Source organism: Ursus arctos, unplaced genomic scaffold, assembly GCF_023065955.2.
Source record: "Ursus arctos isolate Adak ecotype North America unplaced genomic scaffold, UrsArc2.0 scaffold_34, whole genome shotgun sequence".
Classification (NCBI taxonomy): domain Eukaryota; kingdom Metazoa; phylum Chordata; class Mammalia; order Carnivora; family Ursidae; genus Ursus; species Ursus arctos.
The window spans coordinates 21,337,521-21,351,876 of record NW_026623030.1 but is presented as its reverse complement, the minus strand read 5'-3'; the positions used below and the strand labels follow the sequence as shown (position 1 = coordinate 21,351,876).

General features: G+C 50.1%; 1 protein-coding gene across 1 annotated transcript; it reads left to right on the top strand.

Annotated features, from left to right (window-relative positions):
* The first annotated feature begins 2,624 nt into the window (after positions 1-2,624).
* On the top strand, positions 2,625-14,077 carry OAS1 (2'-5'-oligoadenylate synthetase 1). Its single transcript, XM_026514911.4, has 6 exons — positions 2,625-3,007; positions 5,118-5,406; positions 7,482-7,666; positions 11,605-11,837; positions 12,305-12,458; positions 13,575-14,077. The coding sequence occupies exons 1-6, from the start codon at positions 2,828-2,830 to the stop codon at positions 13,734-13,736; spliced, it is 1,203 nt and encodes a 400-aa protein (XP_026370696.1). The 5' UTR covers positions 2,625-2,827; the 3' UTR covers positions 13,737-14,077.
* Positions 14,078-14,356: the final 279 nt, after the last annotated feature.

The following is a 14,356-nucleotide window of genomic DNA, read 5'->3' as shown; positions in this document are numbered from 1 at the left end:
TACAACTCCGTATTTAGGACATCAGAGTATCACGATTCTCGAACTTGGTTGCTGGGACCCACAAATGTGCCTTAATTTCCCAATTGTTCAGTAAAGACCTAGACTTTTTGCTGAGGGCAGGCCCCTGGAGGAGTGAGAGCCACGAGTCTTTATTAGCAAATTGTGCAAGTATTAGGAAATGTACAGAGTCGTTTTCCAGAATTGTGATTGGAAGGTGCAATTACACGGTACCATCCATCGGGTCAGTTACTAGGAAAACACCTTTTGCAGAGTGTCCGGTTTTAATCCAGAATGTGGACGGCTGCAGCTGCCCTGTGCTCAGCAGCTCCTGTTTCAAAAACCAGGGTGAAGTGTTAGTCCCCCAAAGTGGGAGTCTCTCACGTTCAGAGGTGTTACGTGGGTTCACAGTATACATGTCATGAACGAATACAATGGCCAAAAAGCATTTGAGAGCAGACAGAATCTTTGAAACACATACAGTCCAACCGGTAAGCAAAGTGCATGTCACGTAGGGGGAAGTCCAGCCCCTTCGTGGTTACCTTTTGCCTTTGGCATAGGCCAACATGTTGTACAGAAGGAGTGGGGAGTGGCGGTGAATCACTGAGCCGGTTCAAAGAAGGGTGGTTAAGAAAGATAGCTAATTGGCATTTCTAGACTACATCGTCCAACCGGAACAGAAGACAAACTCCTCAAGCCCCATGGAACACCCACCAAGCTACACCATATTCCGAGGCCACAAAACACACACCCTTAGCAAATACCAAAGCATAGATGTCATACCGAGTATGCTCTCTACCACAGTGGAGTTCAATGAGAAATCAATAAAAGATATCTGGAAAATTCCAAAGTCTTTGGACATTCAACAACACTTCGGACACATGGGTCAAAGTAGTCTCAAAGGAAACTTTGAAATGGTCTGTGCTAGGGCGCCCAGGTGGCTCAGTCGGTTGGGCCTCCACCTCTTGGTTTCGGCTCAGGTCATGACCTCAGGGTCCTAGGATCGAGCCCCCTTATCGGGATCCACAGTGAGCGAGGAGTCTGCTTGAGATTCTCTCCCTCTGTCCCCTCCCCCCTCAAATAAATAAATAAATAAATAAATAAAATCTTTTAAAAAATAAAATATTCTGTGCTAAACGAAAATAAAAAAACAACCAGTTAAAATGCATGGGGTGTAGTGAAAGCAATGCTCGGAAGGAACTTTGTAGCACTGAATGCATAAGTTAGAAAAGAAGGAAGATCTACACAGGGAGGGATGAATATGTGGGGCAAGGGTGTTTTGAGAAACGGTTCTGCATCATTTCACGAGGGTGGACACGCGACATTATGCAGCGTGAACCGTAATGTGTGTCGCCTCTGCACTTGAGTTCATAACAACGTATCGCACCAACTCATCGGTTGTAGCAACAGTACCACACCAGTGTGAACAGTGGGAAAGCAGGCGTAGAAGCAGAGGTGGGAAGTACGGGAGTGTTACCTGACCCAGACCCGGTTCCGAACCCAGGTTCCGCTGCTCACCCCTCAAAAATCAGTCCTCGAGAGACACAGATGGTGGGAAAGGAAGGGTTGCTCTATTCGGGGACCTGGCAACCTGGGCAGATGGCGGACTGATTGACCATCTTCCCTGTCCAGGAGGAGCTGGGGGGCTTTCACGGGGAAGGCACGGGGAAAGGGAGGGGGGCTGCGGGCAGGAGAAGCCGGTGGCTAGTCTCCTCTCGACAACCCCGAACAGGCTGGCTGGTATCATGGCAGCTGTTTTTGAATGTGGTCAAGCCTTATGCCCTGGGATAGTTTGGTCCTTCTCTCCTAGAGACCAGGGGTCTGCAAATCTCAGGGCCAGTCCGTTCTGCTCCAGACCAAGGGACTTATGTCAGCAAGCGAGGAGTGCAGAAGCTGGAGGCAAGTTATCCCTTCAGACGGTCGGAGCGCTGGTACAGGAGCTCTGTTCTTTCTCTAAACCTAAAACTGCTGTAAGAAATAAAGCCTTTTAGTCGAAAGGAAAAATATATATAGCGTGATGCTTAAAAAAAAAACAAAAAAAAAACAACTCTGTGTGTGTGTGTGTGTGTGTGTGTGTGTGTGTGTTAACCCAGAAAAACATCTGAAAGGATCTATACTAAAGTGTTTACAGTGGCCGTGTTTGAGTTTTAGAATTACGATGGTCTTTATGCTTCCTGCTTTTCTGACTTCTTTTCCACTTTACAATGGGCATATGTTGCTGTAAAAATCATAGGAAATGATAAAACAGTTTTGTCAGCAATAAAAAAAGACGAAGTGGGAAACCACAAATCCATTTCTAATGACGATTTCTCCTGGGTGAAGCAGGAAACCACAAATGGGTTTTTAGTGACAACTTCTCCTAACTAGTATGGGTTAAAAAGCAACAGTTTCAGGGGTGCCTGGGTGGCTCCGTGGGTTGAGTGTCTGCCTTCAGGGTCAGGCTCAGGTCATGATCGCAGAGTCCTGGAATCCACCCTGCGGGGCTCCCTGCTCAGCGGGGAGTCTCCCTCTCCAACTGCCCCGCCCCCCAGCTCACACTCACGCTCACGCATGCCCGCACTCTCTCTCTAATGAATAAATAAATGAATAAAATCTTTTTTTAAAAAAAAAAGCGCAACAGTTTCAGAGTCCAGCCTGATGTTCTAGGCTGCTGCAGAAAGGACGCGAGCGTAGAAAGTCCTGGATGGAGCTCCCAGGAGTGTTTGCCACGCTAAACTCCTCCCTTCCACGGAAACGAAACTGACTGACTCAGGGGCAGGACCGGCGGAGGCTACAGTTCCCTGCAGCCAGCGCTTCGGCCACAGGCTCTCCTGTCCCTGCCCCCAGAATCATGGGGGAGCTGGAAGAGGTCCCGGCCAAGTACCTGGACAAGTTCATTGAAACCCATCTCCTGCCAGACACACATTTCCGCAGGCAGATCAAGGAAGCCGTGCATATCATCTCCACTTTCCTGAAGGAGAGGTGTTTCCAAGGTGCCCCCCACCCTGTGCGGGTGTCCAAGGTGGTCAAGGTAAGCCCAAGCCTCCCTGCCTGGGGAAGGGGTGGCTGGATGGGCAAGAGGTCCCGCAGAGACAGAGAGAGAGCAAAGGGGTAAGGTCTTTGGGGCTGGTGGTTTCTGACATATCCATACCCCCCCCAAAAAAAAATCTAACCATACCTTGTTAGAATAGATTCTGGGGTGAGGCCCTACATCTGTAGCTTTTAAATAAAAGCCCTGGCTGGAGTTTATCAACCACCGTCCTCGGCCACGTCCATTTCAGAGACAGGAAAACTGAGGCCCGCCTCTAGTAAATAATTTGCTAATGAACAGCCAGGCTGGGGACTCACAAGTTCTGCCAAATCACAAGCTATTTAAGACTCTACATCCCCGGGGGCTTGTTTCTGGGGTTTTTTTTGTTTTTTTTTTTTTTTTTTTTTGGACAAAATGGCTTCCAGAGCCCCTCTCCAGCCAGTGACAACTAAATGTTATTCCGATGGCTTTGTGTGGCTACAGAGTTTAGGTGTTGCCTCCCGGGAAGTATATACGCCGCGAGAACAGAGCCGGGCATTGCTGAAAGGGGGTCCGGCACCAGCTGTCTCCACCGCGGCTCGGCTTTTCAGCTTCCCTGACGCACTAGAGTTCTTTTTTCTTACTGAGTGTCATTAACATACCGTGCGACATTCGTTTCAGGTTTACAGTGTATTTTTTTTTTAAAGATTTTATTTATTTATTTGACAGAGATAGAGACAGCCAGCGAGAGAGGGAACACAAGCAGGGGGAGTGGGAGAGAAAGAAGCAGGCTCATAGCAGAGGAGCCTGATGTGGGGCTCGATCCCAGAACGCCAGGATCACGCCCTGAGCCGAAGGCAGACGCTTAAGGACTGCGCCGCCCAGGCGCCCCAGGTTTACAGCGTATTGATTCGACAATTCTATGCATCACTCAGGGCTCTTTATGGTGAACGCAGTCACCATTGACTCTACTCCCTATGCTGTTCTTTTCATCTCCGTGACTTAGTTTATGACTGGAAGTTTGAACTTCTTAACCCCCTTTATTTATGTCACTCACCCCCCACCCCCCACCTCCCCTCTGGCAACCACCAGTTTGTTCTCTGTATTTGAGTGTCTGGTTTTGTTTGTTTAGATTCCACGTATGAGTGAAATCATACGGTATTTGTCTTTCTCTGACTTATTTTGCTTAGCGTTATACCTTCTAGATCCATCCATGTTGTTGTGAATGGCAAGGTGTCATTCTTTTTATGGCTGGAGAATATTCCTCTGTGTGTGTGCGTGTGCGCGTGCGTGTGCGTGTCCGTGTGTGTGTGTACACACCATATCTTCTTTATCCATTCATCTATGGATGGACTCTCGGCTGCTTCCATATCTTGGCTATAATAAATAATACTGCGATAAACATAGGATTGCCTGTATCTTCTTAAATTAGTGTTTTCATTTTCTTTGGGTAAATACCCAATAGTGGGATTACTGGATCATAAGGCAGCTCTATTTTTAATTTTTTGAGGAGCTCCATCCCGTCTTCCCCAGTGGCTGCACCAATTTCCATTCCCACCAACAGTGTATGAGGGTTCCCTTTCCCCCCATCCACCATGGGACCCACCATTTCTGTGGTATCATGGGCTGGGTAAGAGTCTAAGTTTCGGAAGCAGATAGCACCTGCCGGCTGTGAAACTTGGAGCGAGTCGCTTCACCTCTCGGTGCTTCAGCTTCCTCCTGCGTAACTCCCAGTGCCTGACAGGGCTCTGCAAATTCTGTGACGTACGTAAACCATGCAGCATGGGCCAGACTACAGAACCTAACCTGTATAAGACAGTAAAGGTTGGGGAGTAAAGAACACAGACGCTGGAACAAGACAGCCAGGGTTCGAATTGCACTCTGCCACCTGTCGCTCGGAGGCTGGGCTGCTGTATCCCCTCTCTGAGCACTTTTTGCCCCATCTGTAAAGTGGGAGCTGCTAACAAGACTATGGGAGTCATAGAGTCCTGTGAGCGTTATGGGAGCTAAGACTGCTGATGCCCTCAGCACAGAGGCTGAGACTCGAGAATGTTAGTGATGGTCCTCAGCACTTTATATAGGGAGGCTCGTCTCAATAACTGTGAGTTCGCATTCTCCTCATCTGTTTTAGGGTGGCTCTTCAGGCAAAGGCACGTCCCTCAGAGGCCGATCAGATGCCGACCTTGTGGTCTTTCTTAACAACCTCGGGAGTTTTCAGGACCAGCTTGACAATCGAGGAACGTTCATCCGGGAAATTAAGAGGCAGCTGGAAGCCTGTCAAAGAGAAGAAACCTTTGAAGTGGAGTTTGAGGTCGGGAGTCTGCAGTGGGAGAAGCCCCGAGCCCTCAGCTTTACGCTCATGCACCCCCATCTCCACGAAGGGGTGGAGTTTGACGTACTGCCCGCCTTTGACGTCCTGGGTAAGCACACACACACACACACACACACACACACACACACACACGCTTTCCGCCTCTGTCCTGGGTCAAAGCTTCTGTCTCTTTTCATATTTCTGAGCAGAAATTTCCCGCAATTGGAGAGTCTTACCATGACGGGGCATCCCGTCAAAGTGGGGAGGAGATCTCAGAATGAATGAGGTCATAACCAGCCACGGGAGTGACCTGAGACGGCCAAGCGGGCGCAATTTGGGGGCAAGACATTTCTCAGGGGGCTCCCGTCGGGCGGGCTGCTTCTCCTTGAGACTCCTCTTTCTGAAAATGAGGCAGCACAGATCCGCCAGGGAGCTGATAGGTGAATTGCGTCTTTTACCCCAACCACCAGGAGGCCTCACTAAACTTATGCCGAGGGTTGGAACTTCTAGATAATCTGCAGAAACATTTGGACAGGAAGCATCGCCTCTCAGAGGCTTGATTTCCCCGTTAGGAAAACTGGTTAAACCCGGCCACCTCGGTCGTGCTCTTGCTCTGAGTATTAAATGATCATCTACATTAAGCTCTTACAGGGCCTGGCACATAGGAGGTGTTCAAAAATGTCAGTTCCCCAACTGTGTCCCGAGGCACCCCAGGGTGCCACAGTGAAATAACTCACAGGGCACACGGAATAGTTTAGATTTTAAATTTTGGAGGGAAACACCGTGACCGCTATCAGACACCACACCAGCTACTGCTGTTCCGTTGTGCTGAACTACGTACATGGAAATGGGGTGGGTTTTGTGGTTGTTGTTTGGGTTTTGTTTGTTTGTTTGGTTGGTTGGTTTTTTGTTTTTTGCTTTTGTTTTTGTTTTTGCTTTTTTGGCATAGGGGGCCCGTGAGAATAATACCGAAACGCTGAAAGCACCAGGAAGTGAGAAAGTTTGGGAATCTTTCCTTGTTGCCATGTCCGGGCGTTGGGTGCTGGCACCCCATTGGCTACAAAAAATAAGAGGGGGAGAGAGAAGGGGAGGAAGGACGAGCCAGGCAGAGGAGCCAGTGCAAGCCAAGGCCTGTAGAAAATCAGGATGTGTTGGGGGAACTGCAGGACACTGAGGATGAACGGAGGGTGGGGGCGGAGGGCGAGGAGGGAGTGAGCTGATCCTGAGACGCCTGCAGCCTGGCCATGGATTTCTCCTGAACACAATGGATAGCTGTGGAAGGGTTTCAAGCAGGGTCAGATTTACGTTTTAGAAAGACAGCCCAACTGTGGTGTGGAAAATAGATCGGAAGAGAGGTAAGACCAGAGGACGGAGATGTCCCATCAACAACGATAAGCACAGATTACCCACTGAGCCCCTGCTGTGGACCAGGCCCTGCTCTACGGCCATGAATGAGCCAAACAAGGACCGTCTCTCCTGGTGCTTGACGATAAGTACAGAAACCAGAAACCTGCTGTGACAAAAACCTAACGGGATTGATACAGTGCAGAGCGATGGAGGGTGGAGGGCTCTTTTGGATGGAGTGATGACGGAGGGCCCCCCCCCCCGAGGAGGTGACATCTGAGCTGAGGCCCAAGGGATGGGAAGGAGCCCACCACAGGAAGATCTGGGGGTTCCAATAAGAGGAAGCCGCGTGTGCAAAGGCCCTGAGACAGGAACGAGCTTGGCATACTTGAGGAAGGGAAAAAAGGCCACGTGGCGTCCGTGGCAAGGGAGCGAGGTAGGAGGCGAGATGGGAGAGGTGGCAGGACACAGATCCCATCCCATTTCATAGGCCATTGTGGGGACCCTTTATTCCAGATGTTGTGGGAAGCAAGAGGCCGTGGGACCAGGTTTCGAAAGGCCTCTCTCTGGGTGCCGGGTCGAGAACAGGCTGTGGAGAAAACAGTGAGGAGGCGGCTACCCGAAGTCCTGGTGGGAGAGAGGGGTCATGGCGGCCTGGACGGGGTGACAGCAGGGGAGCTGGGAGCAGGGAAGGCTGGGGAAAGACTCCATGCCCCCCTGGCTCTGGGCCTGCTGCCCCTTCAGCTGCACCCCACGGCCAGCAAGCTTGTCACCCCTGAGCAGCTGGAAGAAACTCAGAGAAGCGCTGACATCTTCAAGTTACGGATTTGTCCCTAACAGGTCAGTGGACCAATAGCGGCAGACCTAACCCTCGAGTCTACATGGAGCTAATCGAAGAGTGCCAGGACCTGGGGAGAGAGGGGGAGTTCTCCCCCTGCTTCACGGAGCTGCAGCGAGACTTCCTGAGGCAGCGTCCAACCAAGGTGAAAAGCCTCATCCGTCTGGTCAAGCACTGGTACCAAAAGGTAGGTTCCTCCTGCCTGGGGAGCGGAGGGGGAGGGGGAGAGGAGGAGGGGGAGAGTTACAGAATAGAGGGAGGGAAGGAGAAGAGAGAAGTGTGGAAAGGGAGAGGGAGGAGGGGAAGGAGAGAGAGGGAGGGAGCTGAAGGGAGAAGGGTGAGGCGGCAGGAAGGGGAGAGGAAAGGGGGGAGAGGAGGGGATGTGTGGGGAAGGAGGGAAGGAGGAGAAGGGGATGCGGAGGGGAGAGGGGATAAGAAGGGGAGGGGCGGGGCCTGGGACAGGTGCCGGTGGACCCAGGCTGCCTCCTTCCTCCTGGTCCTTCCCAGCTCCGGAAATGACAACCCCAGGCTTCCAGCGGCTCTGCCCTAAACCATGGGTCTCGCTGCACTGTTTCACACACGCTCCCCTAGCCCACCAGTCCACGAGTGATGTTGCTCCTATATTTAAAATATAGCCAATTGTCCCCCCTCCATCACTCTTACCCTGGTCCCAGTCATCTCAGGAGGCTCCGGGGATCTGCCCGCGACCTCTCTGCCCTTCCGGCCATGCCGTCTTCCTTGTAGTTCCTCCAAGAGGGAAACTCTGCTCCAGCCCGTGGGTTTGTCTGTCTCCCCTCTAAAAATCTGCACGAAGGAAGGCATCTGTCTGTATGGTTCATTCACTGCTGTAGCTCTACGAGCGAGAACGATGCCGGCACATAGTAGGTGCTCCGTGAGTAACTGTCGAATCAACGAGTGACTGCCATGACCACACACACACACACACACACACACACACACACACACACACTTCTGGGCACTTCTGGGCTGCCTGACCTTGAACAATGCACTTAACCTCCCTCCGCTTCTTGTTTTCTCCTTCGCAAGGAGTAACGTGGCACGGAAGGAGTGAACCCCGATCGTGGTTCCTGGCATAGCTGGTCCTAATCTATGTGGTTTCTTGGAGCCACGCCAGGAGCACACGAAACAAAAGTTCACACGTACCATGTGCTTCCCTTGTGCCAGGCTCGTCGTAGCTCAGCTTTTGTGGCTGTGATATGCATTTGTGTTTACTTTCAAATAGCCTGTATCTTATTTAATGTTTATGGTGAGTCTGTGCACGGAGCAAGCCTAGGTGTTATTCTCAAACCCGTATCACAGAAAGAAGTAAGAGTCAGATGGCTCTTTCAGCTAATAAGAAGCAGCACAAAAACTTGAATTCGGGCCTTCTGACTGAAGACTTTGCCTAATATGTAATATACATTTTATAATACACATGTATGTTTTTGGGTGAATAAATGAGTGGAAGAAAGTAATTAAGGATAAACCTTTCTACTTCAAAAATAATCTTTAAGGGGCGCCTGGGTGGCTCAGTCGGTTAAGCATCTGCCTTCAGCTCAGGTCATGATCACCGGGGTCCTGGGATCGAGCCCTGCACCCCACTCCCTGCTCAGCGGGGAGTCTGCTTCTCTTCCTCTCCTCCTGCCTCTCTCCCCCTCTGCTCCTGCTCTCTCTCCTGCACACTGTCTCTCCCGCTCTCTCAAATAAATAAGTAAAATCTTAAAAAATAAAAATAACCTTTAAGGCAAAGCAAGACAGTCCTTGATCTGCTAGACCTCTTAGTTTGCTGTTCAGGGAGATCTGATCACGGAGCCTGAACATCTTAGAACTTACGAAAGTGGTTCTTGACAAGTATAACACTTCCCTCAAAGATCCTGAAAATTCATGAGGACATTTTTGGTAACCATGGTGATAGGGGGCAAGGACGCTACTGACAGTTAGTGGAAAGAAGCCAGGAATAGTAGTTGTATTACAATGAGCAAGATAGTCCAGCAGGACAAGGAAGTGTCCCTCCCCCCTCTCCCTGCCTGCCCCTCCTCCCCCTCCCCTCTCCCTCTCTCTTCTTTCCCGTAAAACAATACAGGAATCTCCCCGTGCTTTAACTCCACTCACCACCTGCAACTTACCTGCCACTTTGTTGTATGTTTCAAGTCTCGATATTTTCACATGCCACAAAGCATTACTATTATTTTCCATACTAGAGCTCGTTTTATCTATCCACGTATTGACCACGTTCTTCACCCTCAGCTCTTTCCTACATCTCTAACCTTCCTCCTGGGATCATGTTCCTTCTTCCTGAAGCATGTCCTGGAAGACTTTTTTTGCTGACGGTCTTCTGATGATGAACTCCTAGTTTTTGTTTGCCTGAAAAGGTCTTGATTGTACCTTCATTGTTGATGGGTATTTTTGCTGGGTTGGCGGCTATTTCAGTACACGGAAACATATCACTCCATCTTCCGGGGTCACTAGTGAGATGTCAATTGTCAGTCTAACTGTGGCTCCTTTGTAGGTAATCAGTCTTATTCCTCTGGCTGCATTTATATTTTTCTCTTTGTCTTTGATTTTGTTTCATTTCAATCTGATGTGTCTTTTTTTTTTAAGCTTTTATTTCTTTATTTGACAGAGAGATAGAGAAAGCCAGAGAGCACAAGTGGGGGGGGGGGATGGCAGAGGGAGAGGGAGAAGCAGGCTCCTCGCTGAGCAGGGAACCCAAGGTGGGGCTCAATCCCAGGATCCCAGGACCACGACCCGAGGGGAAGGCAGACATTGAAGCAGCTGAACCACCCAGGTACCCTTCAATCTGAGGTGTCTTAATGATGACTCCTTTTTCACTTGTCCTTCTTGGAGTTCACTGGGTCCTTCACTGGGATTCCTGAATCTGTGAATGGATATCTTTTGTCAGTTTTGGAAACTCTCAGCCATTCTCCTAAAACATCATCTCTCTCTCTTCCTTGCCTCCTGGAACTCCAATTAAATGTATGTTAGACCTCACTCTATCTTCCAGTATCTTTACACTCTCTTCCACATTTTCCATCTTTTTGTCTCTCCATGCTTTATTCTGAATAGTTTATTCTAACACACTCTCTAATTCACTAATTTCCCCCCTTAACTGTGTCTAATTTGCATTTGAGTTATTAATTACAGTTATTGTAAATTTTTGTTTAACAATTTCTTTTTTTTTTTAAGATTTTATTTATTTATTTGACAGAGAGAGACAGTGAGAGAGGGAACACAAGCAGGGGGAGTGTGAGAGGGAGAAGCAGGCTTCCCACGGAGCAGGGAGCCTGATGCGAGGCTCAATCCCAGGACCCTGGGATCATGACCTGAGCCGAAGGCAGACGCTTAACGGCTGAGCCACCCAGGCGCCCCTGTTTGACAGTTTCTATTTTATTCTTTTACAAATAGGCTAAGTTACTTCTTATGGCTTCTAATTTCTTCTAGTGCAAGCTCTTCTTTTATTTCTGTAAACAGGATGTTTCTAGTTATTTTAAAGTCTCTGTCTGATCCTTCAATATTTAAAGTTTTGGGGACTTATTACTATTTTCACTTTTTTTTTGCCGGTTATTACTCTTGGTGTCTTGTTTTCTGTGTGCCTGGTTGCTTATGTGCTGGTCATGGTACTTGACAATTATTTGTGAAATCATTTGAGGCTTTGGGGTTTATATCTTACTCCAAAGGGAATTTTGTTTGGCTCCTAGGAATGCCACAAGTTCTTCCTCTCAGTTAATTTTCACAGTATCCTTATGAGCTTGGTGCTATTATGACCAGTCACCTGGCAGGTGAGAAAAATGAGGCTCCAAGAGTCTAGGTTGTCTTCCTGGAATCAGACACCAGGGGAGCCAGGACTCAAAGCCACATCACTCAGAATCCAGAGCCCAAGCTCTTAACCCAGGAGTCGGGAAACTTTTTTCCATAATGCCCCAGGTAGTAAATATTTTTAGAACTTGTGGGCCACATGGTCTCTTGTCACAACTACTCAACTCGGTCGCATGAAAGCAGCCTTGGCCTGCTGCACGGAAGTGTTATTTACAAAAGCAAACGGCAGGCTGGCCTTGGCCTTTGGGAAATGCGCTTTATGCCCCAGCTGGACAAGTACCTGCTCCTGATTAGTTTTCCACCTCTCAGTGTAAGCAGCAGCTTGGGAAGCCACTGCCACAGCAGTACGCCTTGGAGCTCCTGGCGGTCTATGCCTGGGAGCGCGGCAGCGGACAAACAGAGTTCAGCACAGCTCAGGGGTTTCGGACCGTCTTGCAATTAGTCCTGAACTACCAGCAGCTCTGTATCTACTGGACGAAGTATTACAACTTTGAACACCCGATTATTGGACAATACCTGAGGATGCAGCTTGCAAAACCCAGGTACTCTATCTCCGCACGGGTTAGCTCCCCACGTAAACGAGCCCCTGGACACAGCTGTGGCATGTTGGAGATGAGGGCTCCCCATCTGCTGGTCCTCTTCTTGCGCTGAGCCTTTTACTGCTGCCATCCGATTTAAACGAGAGCCTCCAACCCTGTGAGGCAGGCGCTCCGTTCCCACTGTACAGATGGGTAAACTGAGGGTCTGAGGCGTAAGGAGCTTGTCTTACCCTTAACAGAAAATGAGTGAAAGAGCCAAAATGTGAACTAAAATAACAGCTAGAGCAATAAGCATAATTGCTCCCAGGGATTAAGAGCTTGCTGGAAGACTAATGCCCCGGGAACAGCGCCCCGCTCCTGCCCAGAGTCCCAGCCTGTGCCAGCCTGGTGTTTTGTCCTGCCGGGAGCGTCTGGATTCCCCAGACACAGCCTTGGTTCCTCACCTTCCCTCTCTCACTGTTACTCTCCAGGCCTGTGATTCTGGACCCAGCTGACCCGACGGGAAACGTGGCTGGTGGAGACTCACACAGCTGGTGGCGGCTGGCAGAAGAGGCCAGGGACTGGCTGCATTACCCGTGCTTTCAGAAAGGCGATGGGTCTCCAGTGGGCTCCTGGAACGTGCCGGTGAGACCTCCTGCTTCCTCCCTGTTGTCCTCCCCCGACCCCCTCTATGCAGCGTGGGGCATGTAAGACTAATGCATTCTAACTTAACAGTAAACAGTTACGGTCATTATCTGATGCGTACTGACCTCTTATTATGTTCCAAGTCCTGTGAGGAGCATTTCGCATGTTTTGAGTCTCCATCCTCCCATCATGTCCTTTGAGACAGGCCTGTCCTACTCTCCCCATGTCGCAGGTGAGGAAGCAGGCCTAGAGAGGTCAGGTGACCTCCATTCTCTCCAAAAAACATTCTCTAGACAAATTCCTCCTTGTTAGAAGTCACATAGTCGTGGAGTCTCAGGCTATGCTCCGTATTTTCAGTCATCTTGGCCCCATTCAGAGGGTTCCTGGGATTTGCACATCCCTTGTCCAGGCTTCATTCTTCAGCTCACACGACCCTGGCCGGAGGCAACTTTGTCACCAGCCCCAGCGCGCTCATGCCTCTGTGAATAATAATAAGTAATAACAGCCACCGCTTCCTGATATTTGCTTTGCGCTCAGGTTCTGTCCCAGATGCTCCGTTATCTCCTTAAATCATCACAACACCCTTTGAGGTGTGTTTGCTACTCCCAATCTCACATTCGAGAAAAGGAGGCTCAGAGACCTTTATCTAGGGAGTGGCAGAGCTGGGATCCGAAGTCAGTCGACTCTAATGCCAGTGCTCAGCCCTCCCTGTGTCACCCTTGCCGTGTGGGCACAGAGAGATGTCCAGCGGGGCTGGAGCCCAGCGTCCGCCTCAGCCCACCCCGCTGGAGCTCCAGTGGCCTCCAGACTTGCCCTGCCCCAGTCTGGGGTGGTCAGGCCTTCAGACCCCCACGTGGACCCGTCACTGAATCCGGGCAGCTCAGGAAGGGGCACAGCCTTGAACGTGGGGCTCTCTGTCGTCGAGGCAACCCTAAAACGGCTGACTGCTGACGTCTGTCTGCTGACCCTCTCCCCAGCAGCTGAGACTTCTTTGTCCTTCCTCGAGGGAGATCCAGGGGGCATGTCACACAGTAGCCACCATAAATGCTCACTGAGACCCACTGCCACGGTGGAAGGATCAATGCTCCGATGTGATCATGTGCTTTACCCTTTCAGCTTGAAGAAGACAGTGAGGACGATTGGTTCACTTGTGAGCACAGGGTGCCTCAGTTCCAGGGGACCGGATGGCACCCTGTACCGGCTGGGAGGAGCCTCAGCACAGGCATGACACCAGCCACTGCCCAGAGGGAAGATGACTGGATGTGTGCCATCCTCTGAACGCCAGCGTGCCTTAGGGGGAAGGGCTCCAGAATCATCCAGGCCAGCCCTCTGTTTCAGGGGTTGGAGGAGGTCCCTTGATCCAGAGGGGAGAAGACGACAGCAATACCAACAGTGAGTTGGTGTCAGACCTCAGACCGGAATCCAGGTCTCCTGACCCCCACCCCTCCCTAATGCTATGCTCTTTATCCTCTCGTGGCTACCATTGCCCTGCAGCCCCACCCTGCCCCAGCCTGTTCGCTGACAATCATCCCTGGGAGACAACCAGAGAGCCTCCCGTGTTCCTGGTGGGTGGCTTATAGTCCAATTTACCATCAATAACAATAAAAAAGAATAGGAAATACCGTGTGTTGGGCATTTATTAACTATAAATCCCATAGCCGAGAGGTATATGTATCTGTGTGTTATATGTGTGTATATGTGAACGGATTCAACTAGAAATACGTGTTGAGTACCTACCGTGTTCCAAGCATTGTTCTGGGCACTGGGAGCACAGCAGCGAACGAAACAGACCCAAACCCCTGCCTCGTGGTCTGACATTTGCATGCACTGACTTTTCATATTAGATCATTTTGGATCCTTCTAACTTTCAGAAGGATCTAAGACCAGCAACTTTGATT

Coding starts and splice junctions, on each gene's coding strand:
- OAS1 (XM_026514911.4), top strand. CDS start 2,828: ATGGGGGAGCTGGAAGAGGTCCCGGCCAAGTACCTGGACAAGTTCATT. Junction 5,407..7,481: donor GCCCGCCTTTGACGTCCTGG/GTAAGCACACAC, acceptor TGTCCCTAACAG/GTCAGTGGACCAATAGCGGC. Junction 12,459..13,574: donor TGGGCTCCTGGAACGTGCCG/GTGAGACCTCCT, acceptor TTACCCTTTCAG/CTTGAAGAAGACAGTGAGGA.